The sequence below is a fragment of the Sander lucioperca genome, chromosome 4, assembly GCF_008315115.2.
Source record: "Sander lucioperca isolate FBNREF2018 chromosome 4, SLUC_FBN_1.2, whole genome shotgun sequence".
NCBI classification, from domain to species: domain Eukaryota; kingdom Metazoa; phylum Chordata; class Actinopteri; order Perciformes; family Percidae; genus Sander; species Sander lucioperca.
The window spans coordinates 218841-246062 of NC_050176.1; the positions used below are offsets into that span (position 1 = coordinate 218841).

General features: G+C 41.7%; 2 protein-coding genes across 3 annotated transcripts in view; one reads left to right on the plus strand and one right to left on the minus strand.

The window, feature by feature from the left end:
- Positions 1-25792, plus strand: part of LOC116045743 (zinc finger protein 239-like) — a 44079-nt gene extending 18287 nt beyond the window's left edge. The window contains exons 2-3 of the mRNA XM_031293595.2: positions 18593-18655; positions 24048-25792. Coding sequence (XP_031149455.1) covers positions 18638-18655; positions 24048-25145 — 1116 coding nt within the window. The 5' untranslated portion in view covers positions 18593-18637 and the 3' untranslated portion in view covers positions 25146-25792. The remainder of the gene's footprint in view (positions 1-18592; positions 18656-24047) is intronic.
- The window catches only part of tmem132a (transmembrane protein 132A), a 65669-nt gene continuing 61346 nt past the window's right edge, over positions 22900-27222 (minus strand). For both annotated transcript variants that reach the window (XM_031293594.2, XM_036000621.1), the window contains one exon: positions 22900-22910. The gene's annotated coding sequence lies outside the window, so the exon portion shown is untranslated. The remainder of the gene's footprint in view (positions 22911-27222) is intronic.

Consider the following 27222-nt stretch of genomic DNA (forward strand, 5'->3'; position numbering starts at 1 on the left):
GTTGTATTAACTCTGAAACTTTCTCTTTGAGTCCCTCATATTTTGCGGTTAGTGCATGCATGATTGTGTGGCGTGCTGGCACTGTATATCCAGGTTCCAAAAGTTTTAACAAGTTCTTAAAACCTTGGGCCTCCACAACAGCAATGGGCCTCATATCCTGAGGAGGCTTAACATCCAGCGTGGTCTGGGTGTGTCTGGGGGATGCTACCGTCGTTGAGGGCGAGTGCGCCTGCAGTTATAAAACGATTATTAGACTAAAACATTGAAATATGCCAAATCTGATATGTTCATATAGCCTACACAAAACAGACGGGGCAACCTAACGCAGACAAGTTAGCTTACCGTTTTTAGGTGATATGCCATGTTTGTAGTCGAGCTTTGATATGCAAACTGTTGCTTGCAAACTTTGCATTCAACTTTTTTTCCGTTATCTATTTTTGTAAAATGCTGCTGATGTCTTTGACATGGTAGAGGAGGACTGACTGTAAATTAAACGCTCACAATTAAATAAATATTCAGCAAACCACCAGACCAAGGCCTTCTAGTACTGTCTTCAATCTGTCTCCAGTGGGTTGGGCTAATCCAAAAAAAGTGAAAACAAGGGGGGCATTCTTAGGCCTGGGCGAAAAATCGATTGAATGAATTAATTCGAGTTTTTTGTTGCGGGCGATTTAAAAAAATAAGTAAATCGAGTTTTTGTGTAATGGCGCATTTTTGGCTCCCCGGAGCTTCCGTAGCGTTAGTTTCACATAGCAGTATGGCAAGCGACAACAACAACATCATAGCACACACGAAACAGCAACAGCAAGCGACAACATGGCTACCGGTGAGAGTGGGAAGTTTGTTCCCAAGAAAGGAATAAAATCATCTGTTGTTTGGAACTGGTATGGGTTTGCTGCGACAGACGTGGAGCAAGAGACCCCACGCTGCAACATTTGCCTAAAGCCCATCGCAGTCAAAGGCAGCAGCACCACAAACCTATTCCAACACCTGAAACAGAGACATCCAGCCAAATATGAAAAATGCCAATCTCTCTGAGACGAACAAAACCGCAGTGACCAACAAACCTTAGCTAAAAAACAGCTAACTGTAGCTGAATCCTTTGCACAAGGCACCGCATATGACAGGAAAGGGGCACGGTGGAGAACAATCACCGAAGCGGTCGCTTTGCACATAGCCAAAGACATGGTACCCATATACTGTATACCGTGGAGAAGATGGGGTTTATTAATTTGATTTAAACCTTAGACCCCAGATATGAGCTACCCAGCCACAAGTACTTCAGTGAAGTCGCCTTGCCCCAGCTGTACAACAACACACGAAAGAAAGTCAGCAGAGAACTGGAGGAGCTGTCCTTTTATTCGGCAACAACCGACATGTGGTCCAGTCGGACTATGCAACCTTATATGAGTTTAACGGTGCATTTCATTAACAATGCGTGGGATTTGCGGAGTATTTCCCTCCAAACGTCATACTTTCCCGAGGACCACACCGGTGAACTTGTTGCCAAGGGACTGAGAGACGCTCTCGACTGCTGTAACCTGTCTGAGAATCGTCTATGCTGCATGACAACTGACAGCGGCACCAACATGATTAAAGCCCTGAGAGTCAACGGATGGCCAAACCTCCAGTGCTTTGGACACAAACTACACAACGCTATTGGTAAGTCTAACAATAAGTAAAATAAAATATTCAATTTTGACAGAGCACATATTATCCTCATCCAAACCGCAGTCAAGCTAGATGACGCTCGTCTTTTCGTAATACTACTACTACTACTGTCAATTAGCAGACGCTTTTTTCCAAAGCAACTTACATCTAGGAGAACAACACAAGCAAGAAATCAAATAGGAAGGTCCAGCATGGATGAGTGCTGGTTAGATTGCTGTGAGTCCCATCGGACACAGGTGCTGCCATGCAGTGCTAGAGGAGTTTTCTTTTTTTTTTCTTCAGTCAGCCAACCCAACATTTAGTCAAGCTGACTCAACTACGAAAAGACGAGTGTCTGACTACTTGACTGTGGTTCATCCACCGTTTAAAAAGTTTAAGTGCTGTACGTGATTTATTAAAACATTTTTTTTTTTTTAATTAGGCCTATCCAAAAAAAAAAAAAAACCCGGCAAGAATGTTTCAATATGGCATGTCCATTTGATCTGTATTTGATTCATAAAGACAGTCGAATGGATTATTTTGTAAAATGGATTCAAATTTCTTCACAAACTGCACATTCTATTTGTGTATCTGCAGTGTCTGAGTTTTGGAATGACAAAGTTTTGAAATATAGTAGATGGATGTAGACCAGGGCTGTCACGAAATGATATCGCGATTATCGCATCCAAAATAGAAGTTTGTGTTTACATAACATATGTGTGTGTACTGTGTATAATTATTTTATATATATAAATACACACACATGCTTGTATATATTTAAGAAATATTTGCATGTGTATACTGTTTATAGATTTATATATAATTTATATTATATATAAATATAAATATTGTATATCTAAATAACAGTTTTCTTAAATATATACATGCACGTATGTGTATTTAAATAATTATACACAGTACACACACTTATTATGTAAATACAAACTTTTATTTTGGATGCGATAATCACGATATCATATCGTGACAGCCCTAATGTAGACTGATATTTATTAAAGTCCCCAATAGTGATATATGTCTTTGTGTTTTATTCTTTATCATACAGAGAATGGTGTTAAGGATCCCCACATAGATCGTGCCATTGGAGTTTGCAAGAAGATAGTCGCTGCTTTTTCCTACAGCTGTAAGAAGAGGTGTAGCTCAGTCAGAGCTTGGCCTTCCCCCTCATCAGCTAACAACAGAATCCCCAACCAGATGGGGCTCCCGCCAAAAGATGATCGAGCGATTCCTGGAACAGGAGAAGGCTATAGCCCGTGTCCTGGGGTCTGATGTTAAAAGCCGCCATCTTGTGCCCTCTTGGCAAGACATCGAGGTTTTGGAGTCAGTAAACAAGGCGGTTAAAGCACTCCAAGACTTTACGGATGCGCTATCAGGGGAAATGTATGTCAGTGTCTCATACATCAAGCCTGTTATCCATCTGTTCAAAACCAGTCTTTTGCAGCCTGAGGACAACGACACGGAGCTTACCAAAACAATAAGAAGGAACATACTGGGATACCTTGTTGACAAATACAGTGATGAGCTCTTGGACATGGCCTCTCTGATGGATCCAAGGTTCCGGACATCCTACATCGACCCAGACAAGGTGGAGCATGTCACAAGAAGAGCTGTCAGTGAACTTCTGTCTTTCCCCGCTGACAAAAGCACACCACAGCCTGGTCCAGTAGTGCAGGTGGACCAGAAAGAGGCAAGGCCTCAGCCAGACCCCAAGAGGAAAAAGACCTTAGCAACCTTCTTCAAGAAGAGTGTTGTTGTGCCAACCTCTGACCAGTCGGAAGAAGCTAAAATAGAGACTGAACTGGCAACCTATCTGCTCTTGCCAGAGGCAGACCCTGACACTGATCCACTGCAGTGGTGGAAGAGCAACAAATCCAACTTCTCAAGGCTCAGTCACCTGGCCAAGAAATACCTCAGTATCCCTGCAACAAGTGCCCCATCTGAGAGGCTTTTCAGTGTGGGGGGAGGAGTTGTCACATGCAGCAGAGCTTGCCTCAAGCCAGAGGCAGTGGACAGGCTGATTTTCCTTGCCAAAAATGTTTAAATGTTATTGACAGCAACTTAAGCACAAATCTCATGTTCTGCACCTCAACCAAAATGTGATTTTTCTTTCCTGTTCATACATTCAGGGACACAAATGGCATGGTTTATTTTTTTAAAGCAAAGTTTGCACTTTATCAATTTCAGTTGGAGTTGATGTATTATTTATTTTGCACATTATGTACTCTGCTAAATTTTTTACATTAGTATTTTACCCAAGACAGAGGTGTTGCCTCTTTATGTTGTTATTTAGTTGAGTATTTTTTCTGTTTTTGGTTTGAAAAATTTAATTCTGCTAAGAGTAAGATGCAGTGCATGTTCATGCCATGTATCCCTGTATGTTATTGCATTGTGATACAATGAAAAATGTCACTGTCTAGTTTTCCTCAGATTTGAATGTATTGTTAATGCTTTAGAAAATGGTGCTACTCTCAAGGTGAATGTTTGTCTCCTTTTAGTCTAGACAGAGTTGTGACTTAAAACACAGCTGGGACTTTGAGTCCAAGAGGGTGTTCATTTATTTATTATTCATCCCAGAAATGGGGGTTACATTTGTCTTGCTTTTGATTAAATAAAAGCAACATTTGCTTTACGTTGTCTGCCGTTTGTACTTATTGCTTTTCTTAATAAGTAGGGGGGAAAATCGGAAAAAAAATCGTAAATCGAATTAAAAAAAATAAAATCGGAGATTTTATTTTTAGGCCATATCGCCCAGCCCTAGGCGTTCTGAAGACAGACCAATCTGAATTTTGGTCGAGCCAGAACATATGGACCAATAAATCGACTAGTCTACTGGGAGATTACGGCCCTACCGCCTTCCCAAACAAAGCCCATGCGACTGAGAAGAGGGTTCACTCCTCCTACGCTAAGGAACTGAGAGTGGTCATCCAGTCTCTTTGGTAGAGAGAGAGAGAGAGACAAAGAAAACAAACAAGCATGCAAATGGAAATTATCGCGGCCGGAAAAATTATTGAGCTTATTTTTTTTATCGTGCGATTGATTGATTTATTGACTATCGCGACAGGCCTAGCTACATGGTAGCAGGAAGTGGTGCTCTGTCTCCACCTGTCTCTGTGGACAGAGGTGACACAGCCTGTCTTCTCTAGGCAGCCAGGCTGTGCCTGTGTGGGCCAGTCTCTATGGCCAGGCTGTGATTACAGAGTCTGTACATGGTTAATGCCTTTCTCAGCTTCTGATCAGTCACAGCGCTCAGATATTTTACCACTGTGTACTGTCTGTTTGGAGCCAAACAGCATTGAAGTTTGTTTGAGTTTTTGTGGTAGATGTCTGTACTTTTCCTTCTCTTTAGCTATGATTTGGTTGGGCCAGATTGTGTGAGGGCTGTCCTGTTAGAGGTGGGGTGGCCTCAGGATCAGCAGGCTGAAGGGACTCTTCTCTATCTTCTCTCGGCAACGGAGGGCTTTGTAATGGTAGGAGTCGGGGTCACTTGATTTTAGGTGTTTGTAGAATTGAATTGCTCTATTTTGTATCCTAATTAAAATGGGAACTTGGCCTAGTTCAGCTCGGCACCAGTGTGGGTGTGTTGCAAATCTCACTGTGTAGGGTTTGGATTGGGTCATTGTCACCTTTTTCAAAGTCTTGATCTCTAACTTCACTGCCATACAGTAAAATAGGTTTGATTATGGATTGGAATATTTTGAGCCAGATTCTAACAGGTATGTCTATGTTTGAAGACTTTTTTTTTTTATAGCATGAAAGGCCCTTCTTCCATTGTCTCTGAGAACTGCCAGACATTGACTTTATTGCACTGTAGTTAAGTGAAAGTAGGTCAAGTTGTAATTTACTGCCCCTACCAGCAAGTGGCAACATCCATGTAATACTGTCTATTTACAGAGGGCATTTAAATGTATGTCTGATCGTTTCTATGTTAACTATTAACCCATAGTAGTAGAAAAAGATATTTATGTAAAGAGATAGTCAAAATTTTGACATCTACCAAACGAGAAAATGTTTTTGTTCTGTTTCTGTTGACATGTTTATTAATGAGGGTGTGGAGGGTATAGATATGATCTGTAGTTCTGTGTTTTGGTGTAAATCTAATCTGACTCAGGACATTGTGTTCACTGAGGAAGTCTTGCTGTTTAGGATGCTGCAGTACAACTTCCCCAGGTTGCTGTTGACACAAATGCCTCTGTAGGGGTGGGCGATATGGACAAATAATAATCTCTATTTTTGGCGATTTTGACGATAACGATAATTGGACGATATCCTTTAAAAATGTGGGTTTTTTTTAAGTCCGAGTTACTTAATCACTGATGATAATAATGGGCCCAATGTTGAATGAAAACAGTTCTTATTTATTTTCTTTAAAATGTAAGTATTCAAGTAAAAACAATTCAAAGACATACAAAATACTAATTGAACTAGTGTAGGAACATTGAACTCTGAGTAAACATTCAGTTGCACACCTCTGCTGTAATGTAAGTTGTGCAGCATACAAGCAAGATGAAATCATAACAATAAACAAAGGGCTCTGTTCTGTAACATATTGCACACAACGATGTCCTTATTGGAAGCAGTCCTGGAGCTGGGATAGGGCAGTGTCAGGCCAGGTTTTGAATTGTCCTTCTACTTGGCTGTATAGTCCTTCTGACCGGGATTTATGCTGGGATCAGGAGTAGTTCTGTATGCTTTCTTGATGTTAGAGTATGTTACATGGTCTAGTGTGTTCTTCCCCCTAGTAGCACAATCTACATGCAGGAAAAAGCTGTGGAAAACAGACTTTAAGGACGCCTCGTTAAAGTCCCCTGCTACAATATGTAGCCTATCCCCTCCAGATGATCGCGCTGCAGTTTGTTCACTATGGTTAGCAGTGAGCCAAACTTGTGCTAATGTTAGCATCGCGGGCTATGTAGATATAATAAAAGATCGATACTTGGTGTCTGTGTATCGATACAGTATTGCCACGGAAAATATTGCGATACTATGCTGTATCGATTTTTTTCCCCCACCCCTAGGGGCTATGTAGACGGCAGTGTGCTGTTTTCGTGGTAAATAAAATGGCCTGTATATTACCGACAGGGCTTCCAGGTCAGGTGAGCAGTGCTGGGCAATGATCCTGCTGTTGTTACTCCATTCATTATGCACAAAAATGCACAGTCCTCCTCCTCTGGTCTTGCCGGAGTTCTTGTCTCGATCCTGCCGGTAACTAGCTCGGCCTGCTAGCTGCCAACAACAATCCACGGAGCGCCCGGTCTGGCTATGTCCTCCGGGATGTTATGAGCCGCCTGGAAGGCTCTCGTAACGGCTGTGTTGTATCGTAGTCCTATATTGATTAGTTCAGTGTGGCTGTATTTGATTAAATATACACCGACAGGAGAGCTAGTAGCCGCTGCACAATTGCGCACCGCCATCTTTGTTGACATTAGTGAATGTGTAGCGTTCCAATGCGTGTTTTGAAGTGTTTTTTTCTAAGTAATTTAAATACTCGATAAAGTAAATTTGCACATCGTTAACACAACAATGACGATATTATCGTAGACGATATATATCGCCCAACCCTATGCCTCTGTTATTGTTTGGGTCAAATCTATTTCCATTTTTAAAGATTGGTGTGATAATGCCTTTGCTCCAAATGTCAGGGAAATGCCCAATGTTAAGAATTTTAATATGGTAGTATTGAACTTACGCAGTGTTTCCCACACATAGACTAATGTAATCACCGACCCGACTCTTAGCAAACAAGCGATTGTGAGGATAAGGACCAGAGCTGAACCAGAGCTGAACCAGTGTAATTAATTGTTGTTAATTTGTTTACAATATTTTCAGGCTTCAACCAGTGAAAGACAGGGTCAGGGAGAGAAAGAGATAATTTGTTTCTTTGCTTTCTAATCTGTGGGAAACACTGTTATATGGTTGGTAAATTTTAGAATTTCATTTAAGACACCATCAGGACCACTGGCCTTCCTTGGTTGAAGGGCCTGGATTTTAGCTTGTAGCTCTTCTTCAGTGATGTGCAGTCTAAAGCAGGGGTTTTTAAACTTTTTGTGTGTGTGGACCACTATTTGTAATCAAGAATTTTCGCAGACCACCTCATAATACACATAATAAAATATGTCTACACACAGTTAGGGCTGCAACAACGAATCGATAAAATTCGATTATTAAAAAAGTTGACAACGAATTTCATTATCGATTCGTTGTGTCGCGCGACACGCCACTCAGTCGTGGAGATAAAAGCAATTGAGTTGAGTGCCGTGCGGAGCGGCGCAGAGTGAAAGAAAAGAAAAAAGAGCAGAGCGGGGGTAGAGGAAATACGGAGAGAGACCGGAGAGACCCGTAACGTTCTGAAACACACGGCGGAGGCAGAGAAATCAGTTCGACCTAAGTCATCCAACGTGTGGGAGCATTTCACAGTACTTACATCGAAAACGTGTTAATTGCAAGATAAGCAAAAGCGACACGGCATGGCACGGGCGCACCACGGTGATGATTCAGCACCTAAAACGTAAACATGTTGGAGTCCTTGATGAGGAGGAAGGGAGTTCAACAGCAGGGTAAAGTCACTACACAATCCTACTTTTGTTCCGTTTTGAAGTGAGGAACGTAACGTCCCTCCAGTGGTGCTGGTGTGGTGTTTACTCGTTATCCAGCTGACTAGCATGACAAGCTAGCGTTAGCTCGTTAATAACAGTAGTAAAGCAGGACTAAAGACACGTTTTTATTCACTCGCCTTTTTTGGCCCATTCATTTTTCAATCTATTGTCATGTATATATTCTGTGCTTTGTCCCATATCAGTTATTGTTGACGTATATATTTGTGTGTGTTGTACTTTTTAATTTCATTTTAAAGTTCTTTTATAGCACTTGGTCATCCTAAGCTGTGTTTAAATGTGGTGTACAAATGAACTTAACTTGCACTTACTACAATGATGGTAATAATTTAATGAATAAGCTTCAAGTGAATGTGTGTGTGTGTGTGTGTGTGTGTGTGTGGTCTGTATCTGCTCTTTGGGTTACTTACCTTTAACTATTAACTAAAACAACATGTATGTAAGTATGTATTGAGTTGATGTAAATTAATGTTCTTTTGTTTTTTGTTTTTTTATCCGATTCATCGATTAATCGAAAAAATAATCGACAGATTAATCGATTATTAAAATAATCGTTAGTTGTAGCCCTACACACAGTCCTACCTGAATTAATCCGCACCTCTCAATAGGCCTACTAGCACTAAAACTATAACTGGTTATTGCATCAGTACAACAGGCTTGTTAAAAGAAAGTTTACTGCACACAACGGCTGCCACATATTTAATTTAGTTATTTACTCAAGCGCCCAAGGGCATAATCAGGTTCATTTGAACAACAGGCTTATTTCCATAGCAATGGAGTATTATATATATATATATACAGTAATATAAAAACTTGGATAAACAAACCCCATAAACATTTCAGAAACGCGAGATCAAGAAACTAACTGGAAATTAAAATAATAGGCCTTATTCATTCCATTTATAATTTAAAACTGTTCGTTTCATATAAACTGCCTATAAAGGCTATGCGTGTGATGTGATCATGAGAACATTCTTTGCCTCTGGCCCTATACACCTTTAATGAAAACACAGTAGGCCTACTCCTGGTTAAAAATAAAAGTTGTCCAAAGGAAAAGCCATTGGAGTGTATTTGCCAGCCCTATATGAACATAATATCCCCCTCTGTCTCCCTCCACATCTTTCCCTTCCTCTTTTTGTCATCAGTCTAATATGGGCCTATATTAAAAACAAACAAATAAATAAATGTTCACCTAATGAGATGGATGATGTTGCTTTGCAGACGTTAATTTCTGAATGTCAGGTTCCAGTGATGACAGCCTCAATCTGAGATCTGGTTCAATATGAAGTCTGTTCTGATATTTTGTCTTCAACATGACCAGGGCTGAAAATCCTGATTCACAGAGGTAAGTGGTTGGAAAAGGCACAAGCCACTTCAGGGCTTTGTCGGACAGCTGCCGATCTCGTCGCATAAAACTGAAAACAGTCTTGAATTCAGTGGGCGGGCCTTGATGAAATTGACAGTTTTTACATCCAGAACAGTTTTGAGATCAGGGGGCATTCTTTTGGCTGCGAGAGCCTCTCTGTGGATGCTGCAGTGGATAGATTTCGCTTGCGGAGCAACTGCTTGCACACGTTTAACAAGGCCGCTGTGTTGGCCTACCATGGCTGCTGCCCCGTCTGTGCTTATTCCCAAGCATTTTGACCAATCAATCCCATGTTCTGTGATGAAACCGTTCAACATGTCAAAAAGTGCCTCTGCGGTTGTGCGTGTCTGCAAAGGTTTACAAAAGAGAAAGTCCTCTCTTTCTCCGTTGTGTTCATACCTTACGTATGCGAGCAGGTTGGCGAGGTTCGCTATGTCAGTGGATTCGTCCAGCTGAAGAGCAAGAAAATCAACTGGCTTTGATCCGCGATATTAGCTGGTCGTTCATATTACTGTCCATCTCCTCAATTATGCGCTGCACAGTGTTGTCTGATAATGGAATCAAGTCCATTTGCTTTCGTGCTTTGTCACCCAGCATGACACCCACAGTCTCTTTAATTGCTGGCAGCACCACCTCCTCCCCGAGTGTATGTGGCATCCCTTTTTTTGGAATGATTCGGGACACCCGGTACGAGACTTCCACCGCTTTAGCAGTAGCACCACCTGTAGATGTCGATTCCATTACTTTCTTGCTTGTGCGGTATTCCTGGAGCTTTATTTTGAAAAACTCGACTGGCTTGGACTTAAATTCCCCATGCTTGGTTTCCAGATGCCGGCGAAGTTCTGATGGTTTCATGCTCTCGTTAGCCAGTGCCTCGTAGCAACAAACGCAAACGGGCAACGGCTCGTCTTCGGGGCCAGTGTAGCTGAATCCTAATGCTAAGTAGCTTTCGTATTGTTATTACTATTACTATTACATAGTATTTTCTTTTCACCCTCCTTTTCTTTGTTTCTTTATGAGGAATCTGGCTCGTAGATTCCTCCGACTCACTGTCAATCTCTTCATTATTGGTAACCTCTGCCACTTTTATCTTCAGAGAACCTGTTGCCATCCACCGATCCACGTTGTGGTTCTAATGGCACTGGATTTGAACGTCACGGCTGAGCGCCACTAGCCTATTTTAATAACTTGACAATTTAATTTAAATTAAAATTGTATATCAATATACATATTCCTATTATGGACTGCAACATGATGATTTTCACTGAAACATGGTAATAACAGCGCTGTGCAACAGCATGTTACCCTATGGTTGACTTTTACGGACGATGAAAAGTAAGACACGCAAGTGTAGATCACATCCACGTGTGACCCACACAGTAACTAATCACTGAAGGACCCCCCCTCCCCCTCACACCCATTGGCCAATTCTGGCAGAATCGCTCTCTCCTTGTTTTTCATGAAATTAAAAAAAAATATATATGAAAAGTCGTCAAATTTGCAGGTCCCAGGTTGCGATTAGTTGAAAAAAATACTCTCACTGTATGGAGCTCTGCTTACAACTAAACAGCGTTTGCCCGATTCAGCCGCAGCAGCACAGAATCTACGGTCCCTCTGCTTCACTCCCCGCCAGAAAGACAGCAATGGCTGACCATACTGTCCATCTCCCGGGCTGTCATCCATTCTCTGGGCAAAGAAGTCTCACCACTGTGGGGAGCAGAGGGACCGGTCGCTAGCTACAGCCGCTGGCTAGTTAGTTAACGTTAGCTTGCTAATTCCATCTAACATGCCTTCATGCTGGGGCGCCGTGGTGGCTCACCTTGTTGAGCGTGCGCCCCATGTTCTAAAGCTCAGTCCTTACCGCACCTCTCTCTACCACTTTCCTGTCTTAAGCTGTCATATCTAGGGCTGGGATGGTTACCTCATTACCGCAATACCGTGGTCACGTGACACCTACCGCGGGTCTGAGCTTGTCACTGTCATCACCGCAAAAAAACATTGGCCTGCACATGTGTGCACGTTGTGTCTAATGACATGGATTCATTGATTCTAATGACATGGATTGTGTCTGATGACGTGTCTTACATGGATTCAAGGTTTTCTAAACAAAACTTACCATCAAAAGATGGAGCAAATCCAACTTTTCTTGAGTTGGGGAGCTCAATGTTCCATGACACAATAACATTTCATTTGTGTTTACTATTAGGCCTATATGTGAGAGTACCTGTGTAATGTCTTGTAGGAAAGGCAAAGACATCTCTCTGTTCTCAGCTGAGGTAGACACATTAACGTTACAGCTGCAGTGTTTAACATTGCACATTAGCCTAGCAGCTAATGGAGTTCCTTCTGCTTTATCCCGATAAAACGGCATGGTTGAATTTCAGCCTGCATGCACGTTTCATAGCCTAAAACAGAGCGGCTTATATTGGTTATATTAGAGAGAGTTAGCGAACTGCCGAGTCACCCTCTCTGCTCAGCTGCTAGAAGGGCTGCACTCGGCATTGGCGGCAAACTTTATTTTACTTTATTGACAAAAGAGTTTTCTGTCTGTGGAATGGATCAACGGAGATGAGAGAAACCATTGTGGCCCTAAATGACAGCAAAACTCAGTACTCTCACATTGAGCTGAAATGAAAACACTGTGCTGCAATCTTTTTATACAGTCTATGGCTGCAACATATGTTGTAAGTTTTAAGCCAATGTTTTTTCGGGGAAGCTCTAGCTTGTTGTTTTATTGTTCACTTTTAACTCCCTTTACATCAACTTTGCTATCTCTTTTTCCTCTCGCTTTTCAGCGGTACTCATATGCTACTCTCCGTTACCGCTCGCTCTCCTTGCGTGACCACACGGGCATTGACGTCACTCACTTAAGGGACCCTGCCATTCTCGCTCTAACTTACGCTACTCTCGTAAGGGGGTTGCGATATAACGCTTTACCGCGGGAATTTCTTGCTTTTCAACCGCGGTAAGAAAAAATCCATACCGTCCCAGCCCTAGTCATATCCAATAGATCATTCTACTTTGAGCTGCTGAAAAGCTTTTTGGAAAATGTTTTTATTGGGTTTTCATCATATTTACAATTTCTTAATTAGGGTTGTACCTGAAGATTCCACTATTGTTTTGTTTTTGTGTTTCCATATAGAAAAAAAAGCCAGGGCTTTATTTTCGTTATCTCTTCTTAAAACTTCCTCCCAGCTTAAATTCTTCACCTCCTCTATGAAGTATTCTGTCTTAAACATTTTATATGATCTTTTGAGTAATACTTTGGGTCTGTTTTAGCTTCACTAAATTGAGCTTTTCTTACCACCGCTAAAGATTGTGACCACTGCAGTCAATAGGCCATTATCACGTTGATACGTAGTACTTCCGCATTCAGTGATCTTTGTGCACTGCCGCTTCCGGTGAATCACTCATCACTCTGGCGAACCCATGATGGACGACCCTAAGTTTACTTATACTGCATCCCTGGTAAATTTACCCAAAATAACTTACATGACAAAAAAAAACTTTGCCAACATTTCTTACCTGACAGGGTGTGCTATCTATGGTTTAAGCACAATATAATGAGCAGTAGGGATTCTGATAGACATGTCCTACCTAACATGATGTGCTACCTATGGTTTAAGCTAGGGCTGAACGATTAATTGCAATTGTGATAATATCGCGATATGTTAAAATGCGATTTCCTAATCGCAAAGGCTGCGATTTGGTCACATGACTCGCGAGAGCAAATCAGTCTGCACTCCGCAGAGAAAGCATCAACTTAGCACGCTAACGCTACACCGTACTTTGAGCTGATTTCTGTCATTCTCTGAGTTGTAGTTTAAAACTTTTACAGCCATTTTAATAAAATGAAGGGTTTTATTTGGGCTCGAGTCCATACATGCAGTTAATGGATACAGGCACACAGAACGCAAGGCTCGGTTGGCAACGATTAGCTCTGATTAGCGGTTAGCTCCGGTTAGCGGTTAGCTCTGTTATAAAGATATGAGTGGAGGAGCTGCCACTGAGAGGGGTAACAACCAGACTCTGATAAATGACGTTCGGGGAGCTTTCACAGCAGCGTGGCCGCGGTGTTTCAACGGTTTTATTAGTACAGTTAATCCCACGGCAAGAACACCAGCAACTAGGTAACGTAACGATAGCCTCTCTGAACAAGTGTACATGGCAGCACGCAACTTCACGAGGGGGAGGGGATGGAGGCAGATCCTCTCTGTGCATGTGTGTGTGTGTGTATGTATGTATACTATATACTATATTTTTACTTATTTAACTGTCTAGTATGTAATTGTGTGTTCTTACTATAAAATGATTTATTGTTTGTCTTTGTTGAATAATACAGAAGACAAAGAGCTTAAAAAAATAATCGAATATCGAATCGCAATATTTGGGAAAAAAATCGCAATTAGATTATTTTCAAAAATCGTTTAGCCCTAGTTTAAGCACAGTATGGGGTACTGGTAGGTCATCATGAGGAGGTAGGCCAACATTTCAGAACACCAGCAAACACTGACATACCTGGTTTAGGAGCAGAACCGTAATCATGTTCTGTCATCACCACCGAAGCTGCAACCTCCTCCATCACCTCTTCCTCACATGGCAGGGGCTGCTCCAGAGGAAGGGTGGGCAAACGTCATGGCCTAAGCGAGTTGATGCTCTTTTATAAGCGGACTCCCTTCTTGGCAGTCCCCAGTTGTTCCACTGGAAACGGGAGGGCACAGACCCGATTTTCAGACGCTTGATGCGACCCCGGTTGGTAAAGTTAGCCACGTCAGCTAATGCTAGCCTGCTAGCACTACCTGTAACGTTAGTGTAGTCTGATTCACTAAAATGCCGGCTACAAACAAACGTGCTGCCTTGTTTTATTTTAAAGTTTGGCCCTTCATCCCGGCGAACCACTTTAATCCACTTCCTCCTTAGACTCAATTCAGTCGGGAATCCATGAAAACTTAAGTAGGGTTGGCGTTGTTTGTTCGATTTACAAAGTGGAACAGAGCAGTGACATCTAGCCTTCGTTTCAGCCATTGTTGAACTGCGCCGGAAGTGGACATGCACAAATTTGACAAATCCCGCCCATGAAACCCGGAAACGTGATAATCCCCTATTGCAGCAAATACTGCTGTGAGACACAGCTGGAGCATTATTAGGGGTTCAAACCCGAGTCTGGAAGAACAGCAGTGCTGTGGAACCCTATTGTTTTCCTAAGGTTTCTTATTATTTTTCTCTGCGTAAAACAGATGCTACAGCGTAAAGTGTACATGGTGGGGGGGGTGCCGTTTTCAGGACTGGTCCAGATCCCTGCACGGACCTTGGACAAAAAAATTGCACCACTAGGTGGCGCTATAGCAGAGATACATGTTTGGCCCTATAACTCCCAAACCGTACATCGCACATTAAAAATACACATATCGACGCAATTTCACATGGCTTACCTCATAGAACCTACTAGCTGTCACATCTGATTTTTACAAAATTTTGATGATATCATCTTGGGCCACTCCTTAGGCCACCCTATCAGTGGGGTACTGATTCGTCAAAGTGGGCGTGACCTATGGTACCCAGGTTTGGATTCACCACTTACACTAATGGGAGCAACTTCAAATTTACAGTGTAGATGTAGAATGGTTCATGGACCTCACATACCAAATATTACACAAATGGACCACTAGGTGGCGCTATAATGACGTCAAATGTGTTTTTGCCTATAACTCCCACATCGCACATTACATCCCTACATCACCTTACATCCACGTGTTCCTGGAATCAAGCTGAATCACAGGATATAGGCCACGCCCATTTCCGCTAACAAGTTTTTTTCGCAATATCGTGCAATGTGCAAAACCAACTTTTTCGAACTCCTCCTAGGCCGTGCGACCGATCTCCACAAAACCTGGTACATAGCAGGTTTTGCAGCTCTAGTTAAATATGCGATCAATACATGTTAAACTCCTGGGCCACATTTCAGAGCGAGTAAATAGACTCAGAGTTGATGGAAACTTGACGGGTTTTCAGTCTCACAAAGCCAGTTCAGCTTAACTCTGATTCAGTTACTATGGCAACATACTGTGTGAACCTAACCTTTCTCTAGCAGGATTTCTAGTAAGAAATTCTTGCAGTGTTTCAGCTATATATTAGTATTAGTTCCGCTATACTATATATTTAATAGCGGCGGTCTGCTACAGCGATCACAAATGACAGAAATCCACCAAGTGCAATCAAGGTTTGACATAAGCAATGGCCCGGGGCCATTAAAACAGTATGTCAGGCAAGTTGATTGGCCAGTCGCTGGCCAGTTCAGCCAGCGATATTGTTTGTGCCAATCAAAGTCACGAGTCAGTTCTTCTGTAATGTGATGCTAACATTAGGTCCAGCATTATCTAGCGATTAGAAATGGAGTTCGCCACACATGCTTTGGACCTTCAGTAGAGGCTGCAGCAACTGAAACCCAGCCAGACTGAAGCTGCAGCCACAACTCAACCCCAGTTGCAGCTGCAGCAACAGCTGTTTGCTGCTGTCTGCTCTCCTCCCGGAGAAGTAGTCTCCTAGAGGCTGGGAGTGAAGCGGAGGGACTGCGGGCTGCGCTAATGATTGCTAACTAATGTTGGCTAACTGCAAAGTTAGCTTCCCAGTGCTGTGTTCAAACACTGTCGGAAATGTTATAACCATTTCAAAATGAACGCATAAAATAGCCCAGTAAACATGGCTGGGGAATATTCAGGTTACTACAACATGAACATGAAAAGGAAACACACGTTACCAAATGGCTGTTGTTAATATCTGATATTTGCCTAATCAGCATGTCTTCTCCTCTTTATAAGATTTTGGCAAATTAGCTATGTTGCATAATTTAAGAACAATAATTAAATATACCAAAACCATATCACAAAAGTTATCAATAATTGCTATTTTTTAACCAAAATACACAATATTGATTCATGATAACAATCATCCATATAGGGAGTTTACAAAGGCCTTTCAACATGAATTAAAACCAGCATTACTGTAGAATAACTGAATAATTAGAGTGCAAATCCAGCTAAACTGACTGAATTTATATTTGTAGATGCAGAATTTTTGTTTTTGTTTGGATGAATCATTACAATGTTGAATTAATAAACTAACAATTTTGAAAAGTGTTTTTTCCCCTCTTTTTTTCTGGGCCAGTAAAAATATACAAGGGGCCAGTAAAACCATCATCTACTGCTCAGGGGGCCAGTGGGGAAAAACTTATGTTGCAGGGCTCCAGCACTGTAGCCTCTAACAAAAAATTTAGGAGCACAGGTAGAACATTTTGGGGCGCACACCTTAAATCGACCAGCAACGCAATTTTTCACATCTCCCCTATTTTAACTGTTTTACTGATAATGCTTTGGGGATAAATACAGAAACTACAATGTGCTGTTTTATTTTAGTTCACAGTCACATTTTAATTGAATGGTGCTTAACAAATGCACATTCAGAAATGTAAACAACGTATTATTATTGTCAATTAGGGTTGGGCAGTAAAACGGTATACCGCGGGGTCTTAAAAATAGCAACGGTATCAGTTTCAATACCGTCATTAAAAGAAATGCAGTGCACTTATATTCCTATACAAGGATTACATATTAAATATAATTTATGTAATTATGTGTAGTTGTCATCAGTGTGGAGGAGAAAGTAGTTTTTTTGTAAGTTGTTATGTTATTATTGTTTCAGTATTAGTGTTTGGTATTCAGTTTCTGAACGGTGCACAAGCCAACAGTTTGGTGACGCCGTCTGAGCCTTACGTCATCATTTTTAATTAGGCACGGTAATACCATATACCGCGGTAAAATAGGGAGGAGGTTTGACGGTATCAAAATTTGGATACCGCCCAACCCTATTGTCAATTATAACATTATTATTGCCTCAGCCCCTTACAGGGTCTCCCTCACTCCTCTGTCTTTTTTCTGTTAATGCTGAAATAACAGTCATATCTAAGGTGATTAGACTTCCATGGAAACGGGAGTATCTAACTATCTAACAGCCAGTGTGGGAAATATTGAGTGATGAGGGAGCCAGAGACACATGAGCTCACAACACTCACACAAGCACTATTTGTTTTTACGAGGTAAATAGTTATATATTTAGAAGCCTATATGTATTTTGTTTTTTCAAAGAAGCGGTCTCCTCTCTCTGCTGTCACATCTCTACCTCTCTCGCCCAAGTGAGGGAGTGGTACGTGTGTAGTAGCGTGTAGCAAATGTCTGAGCTGACATTAGCATTGATGTAAAAATGCAAATAAATCAGTGAATGCACAAGTGATATTCTACAGTTTTGGTGTTGAAATAAAACCCCGTCCTTTTTGTCTGAGACCGAGACAACACTGAGTTGAAATGCGGTCGATTTTGTGACGAGACCGAATACAACAGCACTGCCGAAGTCTATCGCCACAGCTCCGCCGACCGAAGTGAACGCAAGTGGAGTTAAGACCGAAAACAAAGAGGATGGCTAAAGTTAGGCTAAGGCTAACTCCTTATCGGCGTCACTACGCAGCATGTTCCTGGCCAATGTACGGTCTTTAGCAAACAGAATGGATGATCTTCGGCTGTGGATCACCACTCGTAAATGTATTATGGACTGCAACATGATTATTTTCACTGAAACATGGTAACAACAGCACTGTGCAACAGCATGTGTGGACGATGAGTGTGAGGCTGTGATAGTAAGACATACGAGTGTAGATCATCATGATGTGTGGCCCCCCCCCCCCCCCCCACCCACACACACACACATTGGCCAACTCTGGCAGACTCGCTCTCTCCTTCTTTTCAACATGAAATAAAAAAGTCATCAAATTTGCAGGTCGAATTTGACAGCCACGTCCTAATTTTCTATGCAGGATAAGCCCTGTTGTAGCTGCAGCATTGTTGCTGTTTCAGTGTGTGTCCCTGCTCTGACCAGTCTCTTTATTTTATCATTTTAGGGCTGAAACGTGCTGATGGGAAGAAAATAATTTCAAGGACGTGAAATGAGTTCTTCAGAAGAGGTGAGATCAAATAGAAATGAACATTAACCAGTATTTTGTCGTGACCACAGGCACCACACTGGCCATGACACACACAGCACTGCCTGTCGGGTCACACACCAGTATGGCTGCTTTCTAAAGCACCAGTTCACTCAGCATACCAACCGAGTCATTTCATACCCACCACTCCGCTGCTCTCAGTGTCTCTATGAAACAGGTGCACTGTTTCCATGTGAGATTTACCCTCTGCCATTTTTTCTATCGGCGTTGAACAACTGACAACAAAACTAAACCCTTCGTACTGTGTCAGTGGTGTAGGAATCTTCACAGTGAGTTACCCAAAAGGTTGTGCTGTGTGGGATGGCCAAAAGCCCAAGAGTTACCATTGGGACATGTTTGTTTTTCTTTTTCTTAACCCTTGTTTTGTCTTGTCCCGTCAATCATTCACGCTGTAACTTATCACTTAACTTATCACCCAATTCTGTGTTACACCTTCTAGCCAACTTCATTCCAACTTATTTCCATTAGTTGTACGCCTATGTTGGTCAATGAACCTCATTTATATGAAATTATACCTAATTAAAATCAGAGAAGTGTTTGTTGATGGATCATCACATACTTCAACAGATTTAGTCAGGATGCTGTTTTGAAACCATTTTATGATTTTTAATGGCAGCAGATAATCACATCTGTGGTCTAGGAAGATAATGTTGTCAGCAGCAAGGCAGTGTGTTGCTGTAACTGGTCCAATCATGTAACATTTCTCCCCTCTCTCTGAGTGACAGAGTGGTTAAGAAAAGCAGTGATGCAAGTGATGAGGCAAATGAAGATGGCGTTTCAACATGACCGCTGCACTCACTTAATTTAGTCAAGCTTGAACATATTGTTCAGACAAAACATGATTTTTTTTTCTGGTTTGTTAATGAAATATAATGAAAGTGAATAACTTTATGATACGTGTAACAAGAAGCATGGAAATCCAATTGAATAGCAGTGCGCTCAATCAAAATCATCTTAATATACTCAGCAGTCCTGCGCACATATACTGTTTGAGATATTTTATAAAGTGATCTTAAAACTGTTCTTAATGTATTGTTTTTCTTCTAAAGTTTTAAAGAAGTAAGACATGTAAAAGTAAAAGTACTGGACCAATAAGAAGTTGGGATAAGAGTAGTAGTATAAAGTTGTTATATCTATCCCTGATTTACACAACGCTTATTCCATCAGTACAACAGTCATGTGCTGCTCTGTGTCTTATGTTTCCAATGAAACTGAAGACTCCCTGCAGATGTTTCATGTGAAGAGCCTACCATGCCCTTCGAGCTGCTGAAAAGCTTTTTGTAAAATGTATTTATTGGGTTTTCATCATATATACAATTTATTTTATTAGGGCTGTACCTGAATCAGATTTTTCTGATTAAAATGGGATCTGGCCGTTCAATACGAGGATTCCACTATTGCTTTTGTAGGGGTCCAAACTTTGCATATCTCGGCCAAATTAAATGCTATCAACACGAAATTAACGGCTCATCTAATTTTTACGAAATTTGGAAGGTACCATCTAGGGCCTGGCGTCCTGGTCCGGGACATAAAACAGTCTGTAGCTAAAGACACAGCGTAGCTTACCAATAGCCTGCATATTTACTTTTCCAGACCAAGGTTATAATCGTTAAAGAAAACGAACGAAATAACGAAAACTAGGTGGGAAAAAAGCATTGTCGTTAACTGAAATAAAAATAAAAACGAGGCATTACAAAAAAAACGAAAATTAAAACTAATGTCTGTTTGCAAAACTAACTAAAATAAAATAATCGAATAAATGTCCTTAGGTTTTGTCTCTGTCGATGTCATTCATAGACATGACGTGTCTCTTTCCGACCATGACATTTCCCGTAGACATGTATAGTTTCAGACTGGGAACCCAGAAATTCCGACATTCCATGTCAAATTGAACACAACATGTCTGTGCCCCTCGCCTGGCATCATGGCGGTACCGAAAGTCGGAAGAAAGCAGCAGTCCTATTAGGATTATGACTGTCAGATAAAAGCAAGTGCCTTGCAGTGGAAGGTGGTAAAATATGTGGACAATTTATTACAGGGAAAAATCCCACGAATTTGAAAGTGCATTTGAGAAGCGCACACAAGCTAGCTTACCTTAACAAGGTATAGGAGAACGCAAAGCCCCCTTTCCCCGAAACAGAAGCTAACCCCGGTACAGGGCATGGATGTATGGATACAGGGCCAGGCAGCATGACCGAGACAACAGCAGGACAGAGAACACTATAGGAGGGCTTTCACCGGCGACCCGATAGCTGCTGGTTAGTAAATACGCAGGAACACCAAAAGCGGGAGGAAGCGTGGGTTAATATGTGGATTGATACTGGGATGTCTACACAACACTGTGAGTCGATTGACTTCAAAAAGTTTGCCACTTTACTCGAACCAAAGTCCTGTTCATGTATGTCTTCTTTAGTCTGTTGGCTATTTAGGTTTTTTTCCTGGTCACTAACACATTTTGCACTCCCTGCAGCGTCTTGTGTAGACTGTCTACATATTTATGACCATATTTAGGCTAGATTTTATGTACTGGTGTTATTGTTGAATACATTGTGAATACATATTTTTGAAATTGTATGATGTTTTACACAATGCTTTTTCTGACCTTTTTGAAGCCCCCGACAAATAACCCATATTACAAAAAAAGACTAAAACTAAACTAAACTAGCAAACCCACTTTAAAAACTAATTAAAACTAAACTGAATTTGAAAACAAAAAGTCAAAACGAAATAAAAATAAAAACTAATAGAACTAGAACTGCAAGCAGTTATGACGGGACCCAAGCCACCCACGGCAGTCACCCCCGAAAGTGGAACCTGAAGCCGGGCGGCGGGGAGGCAAACGTCGGTAAATATCAAGAGGCGTCTGTGGTATGTCGCCGTTGCAAATGTAGCGGTCAACAGTTCACCTCCATGCATATACAGACTACCTTTAACAATGATATATGGATAGGATTGGAGATGAAAAGTTCAACTGACACGTTACCGCGATCAGCTTCGTGGGAAATTAAGAATCAATGCCACCGACATAACCAATCACACTATGACAGACTCTCCACTTAGCACCAACTGCAATGTTTAATTGTAAATGGATGTAGCCTACTGGCAGTCTGGCACACGTCAGTATTTTCATCGGCGCCTATGAATGATGTTGATTTTGGATTGAAAAAGTGAGAGAAAAGAGTTGCATTTGTCCACTGTGAAGGTTGTGGAAACTTTGTCAGGTGGCTTAAGAAGTTAGTTTATTGTAAAAAACCAGAGGAGCACGCAAAAGCCAAAACCAAAACGTAACGTAGGAGGCAAACATCAGTAAATATTGAGAAGTGTGAGCTGCAAGGTCTGTGGTACATTCCCATTTCAAATATGTCATTAACATTGAGTAAAAGGGCCAAAACACGTCTACGTTGATTATAGCGCCCCCTAATGGCCGATCTTCGCCAAATTTAGTAGAGAGCCTCGGAGCGGCATGCCAAACGAGCACCACAGTTTCGTGTTGATTGCATTTACTGTGGCAGAGATATTGCAATTGCAATTTTCTCATTTAAATGCATTGAGTTATTGGCCAAAACAAATAAACGTTGCTTATAGCGCCCCCTAAAGGCCGATCTTCACCAAATTTGGTACAGAGCATCGTAGTGGGATGTTGAACAACGATCTCAAGTTCTTTGCTGATAACATTTAATTTGGCCGAGATATGATATGATACGTGTGTGGTAGCTCGCTATGAAAATTAGTTTGGTCGTCAAATGCGCATACTTTAAAGTAGCAAAATTCCTTGAGTAACTTTTGGTCACGTCCATCTGGAGATGCTACGTACCAGGTTTCGTGCTGATCCGTCACACGGCCTAGGACGAATTCGAAAAAGTTGGTTTTGCGGAAATGGGCGTGGCCTATGTCATGTGATTCAGCTTGATTCAAGGAAGACGTGGATGTAAGGATTTCTAATGTGCAATGTGTAATGTGGGACTTAAAGGCAAAAAAAATAGCGCCACCTAGTTGTCCACATGTGTAATTTTTGGTAGGTGTGGTCCATGACCCATTGTTTATCTACCCTGTAAGTTTTAAGTTGTTCACATTAGTGTAAGTAGTACATTTGGACTTGGGTCCCATAGGCCACGCCCACTTTGACCCCTCTCTAGAGTTTGCCTCAGGAGTGGCCCTAAACGGTACCCAACAAATTTTGTAAAAATCGGATGACTGGTTTTTGAGATATAAACTTCTTGTACTTGTAGCGCCCCCTAGTGACCAATTTTCGGAAAACATGTGGGGGACCTTCAGAGGGTCATGTCAAACAAGAATCTAAAGTTTGGCGTTGATGGCATTTATTTTGGCCGAGATATGGCAAAGTTGGTGTTTTCATAGTTAGCTACACAAATTTGTTTGTGCGTAATATGCGCAATTTTTATCCTATCAAAATTCTTTTTATTAACTTTTTGTCCGGCCCATCTGGAGATGCTGCCTGCCAAATTCCGTGCATATCGGTCGCACGGTCTAGGAGGAGTTCGAAAAAGTAGGTTTTAGATAAATCGCGATTTTTCACGCATAAAAGTTCAGTTGGATCCAGGGAACGCGTGAATATATGGTTTTTAAATATCCGGTGTACAACGTGGGAGTTATAGGTAGATATAGAGCCAAACACGTTTTTTTTTCTGCTATAGCGCCACCTAGTGGTGGAAGGCGGAGAAGAAGAATGATGATGATGATTAATCAGTAGAAAAACAATAGGGTTCCACAGCCCTGCTGTGCGAACGGCGTAGCTCTTGCTACCGCCGGTTCTTGCAGACTCGGGCTTGGACCGCTAAAAAGTACAACTAGAACTAGAACTGCAAGCAGTTATGACGGGGTCCCGCCGCCAGTCGCCCCTAATGCGAGTCGCCCCCGATGACCCGGGGAGCGCGCGAAAGCGGGACCCAAAGTGGGACCCAAGGCTCGACGGTGGGGAGGCAAACTTAGTTATGGAAACAAACCACGAACGGTGAAGTGTGTGGGCACCGATGGGACTTCATAGTGCACTTAGGTACACCTCGTAAAGTCATGATGTATGCAAATAATGCATGTTTTCAAAGTAATCGTTAGAACTGTAATGGTATTAAGTACTCATGTGGGTACTCTGTATCGTCAAATACCCAGATGTAATTACTTGTACTTGGTCTGAAAAAAAGGTATCGATGAATCCCTAGATATTTTTCAACTGCTTTCAAGAGCTGCCAGCTGAAAGTAACATTTCTCTGTTCCAAACCAACAAGGTGTAAACAAAGGTTCTAAGGGGAAAAGCAGTAAAAATGTAGTAGCTGTAACAGTTTTACATGTGAAGTTCCATAGTACGTATTTTATTATTTCTCTCTGTTTTTCTCAGTTGAAACAGACGGACAGCGACAGGAGCCGACCTCATCAGTGTCAGGAATGTGGGAAATGTTTCAGTCGGTTCTGCAGTCTGAGAAGACATGAGCTCACTCACTCTGCAGAGAAACTGTTCGACTGTGAACAATGTGACCGCAGTTTCAGCCAACTAAAGCAATACAAGCTCCACCTGCACAGCCACACTGAAGACAAAGCATCTTGCTGTGAACAGTGTGGGAGGCACTTCAGCAACCAGAGTTCATACAAGAAGCATCTGCGGGACCACGCCGGCCCCTACCAGTGTGACCAGTGTGAAAAGACTTTCAGTTACTTCAGTATCTACAAGATCCACTTGCGTGTCCACACTAAAGAGAAGCCATATTGCTGCGACCAGTGTCCCAAGAGCTTTAGTTTTTTAAGTTCGTACAAGCGACACCAGCTGAGCCACAGCGGAGAGAAGCCGTACCAGTGTGACTTCTGTGGAAAGAGTTTTACTCAGTCAGGCCATTTCAGTCTGCATCTGCGCAACCACACTGGAGAAAAACCGTTTGAGTGTGGCCAATGTGCAAAGTGTTTCAGTGACTTAAGTAGTTACAAGATCCACCTGCGTGTCCACTCAGGAGAGAAACCATACCGCTGTAACCAGTGTGGAAGGAGCTTCTCTCAGTTGGGCAATTACAAATCACATTTGCGTATTCACACCGGGGAAAAACCATTCCGCTGTGAACTCTGTGAGAAAAGCTTCTCCATTTCAAAAACGTACAAACAGCATGTGCGTACCCACACCGGAGAGAAACCGCACCAGTGTAAAGACTGTGGGAAAGGTTTTGGTCGCCTTAGTAACTACATGCGTCACCTTCGAATCCACACTGGAGAGCAGCCATTCAGCTGTGACCAATGCGGGAAGTGTTTTAACAGTTCCTATAGTTACAGCCGACACCTGCGTGTGCACACTGGAGAGAAACCTTACTGGTGTTCACAATGTAAGAGACTGTTCACCCGGTCCCAGTCCTTAAAGAAACACCGCTGTGTTGCAATAGATGAAGAAGCACCACTGAGCTGCTCACCAACAGCAGCAACAAACGACGACGACCAACAACAACCAACAAAATAAACGTGTGTGTGTGTGTGTGTTAAAGCTGTCAGTCTTCCTCTTTAATACCATTCGAATTTCATTTATTTTTTTAAATGTTTGAATAATATTCGAATATTTAATGTTCATATGCAGCCTGTTGTAAATACGTACTACACTACTCAGGCTTATGCATTGTCAATGCCACTATAAACATGTGGTTGTTGTTAAATGTTCTGTCCACTAGAGGGATTTCCAACATCAGCCTGGCCCTCAAGGGTCATGGCACACTGCTCTCAGTTTACATTATTTTCCACCACGCACACAGCGACAAACACAAATCAACATAGAACTCTGTAATGAAACATTATCTAACAAGTGTATTGAAGTGGCTCTGTTGTAAAGGCTAACAGTGTTTGCTTAGCACAATGACATGTTAGAAATTCTAATGGCATTCATAACTAAGCCAAACAGTGCTGTCATTACTATTTTAGTTATTTAAAAGCAACCTGTTTCTTGCAGATTGTCACGTTACTGAGAATCCAGCTGTTAGAAGGTAATATATGAAGTCGAAGCTAACTCTGACAGCTGTAGGGCAGCTAACATAATCTTTAGCTTTCTCCATGGAGCTCCCAGCTAAGCTCCTATAACTCGCGACGCAGTTAGGAAACCAGAACGAGCTAACTATTGATAACAAGCATTTTGGCTCGGTGGATGTCGATCAAGAGTAGCTAACGTTAGCCAATCTATTTATAAAAAAAATCACATTTGAATAATAATTTTAGCATTGATTTTTTTTACTGTTCGAATTATGTTCAACTTTCGGAATTCGTTCCAACAACCCTAGTGTGTGCAACAGTGTAGCTTGTCTACACGTTTGTAATAGAGCAGTGAAAAGTGGAGCTCTATGGCCCAGAGGAAGAAGACATATCAGGCTTTGGATACGTACACAATACTTGATACATTCATAGTTGGTTTGGGTCTTTTCATCGGAGTCTTAGACAGTGAGTAGAAACATAAAGTACATCACCAAACTTATCTTTTAACGTCTAATTTATAGACGCAATCACATCTACATCCGGGTAGACACCTGCTGCTTCCCGTGCTTACAATTTAACGGCGCTCAGCAAACGGGGGACGAGGAACATATAAGGAATATACTTTCCTCTACATCTAAAATGCATGTTTGATGCTTTCATATGACTAACGTTAGCTTGGAGAGCTAGTTTACCTGTTGGGCCACAGACTAAAGAAAATGACCCCATCTGAACTAGCAGTCAGTCTGACCAGCGGTGACATGTTGCTGTTCCTAACGCTAGATTTAGTTTATCAAAAAAAAAGATGCTAGCACAGGACAGAAAATAAGACAGCAGAGACCACAGATAGGGCGGGCCTCCATATATTTTTTAAACGTTACAGTTACGGATGAAAATGACAACTGAAATTAACATGTTTGCTGTTTCAATTCAAATCAACGGCCAGCTGTCTACTTGGAAGTGATTGTTGTGTTAGTGCGACCTTGCAGTGATTCAGTCTGACTGCAATTAAAGGAGCTGAAAAAAGAATGAAATGAAACAAAGTGTGAGCTTTTTTAAGAAAACTTCAAATTGATGACTTTGAGTATCTGTTTTCTATGTGAAAAGCCGGTTTTTACCAATAACCAAGACCAGGGTCTTGCCAAAAATATCTTCATCTGTGTAAAGACTAATTTTATGCTCCCTCTCTCCAATGAGAATACCAGATATTAGAGCTTTCTGCCTCATTGCTTTGGCCAGCAACGCAATAGCAACATTAAAAGAGCAGAGGGCTAAGAGGGTCGCCCTGTCTATCCCCACAGAGAAGGGAAAGTTGCTGGATCTCAGCCCATTAGTCAGAACTGAGAAGAACCCTGAACCAACTGACAAAAGTATCGCCCAAGCCAAATACCTCCAGCATGTAAAATAAATAAGATCACTCGGCCCGGTCAAATGCCATCTTGGCTCAGAGAGAAAGACCAGGGATAGCTGAATAACATAAGGATCCTTCTCATATCATCACAGGAGTTTCTACCCTTAATAAAACCAGCCTGGTCCTCCTTAATAATGTAAGGTAGCATTTTTTTGTAAACGCATTGCTAGTA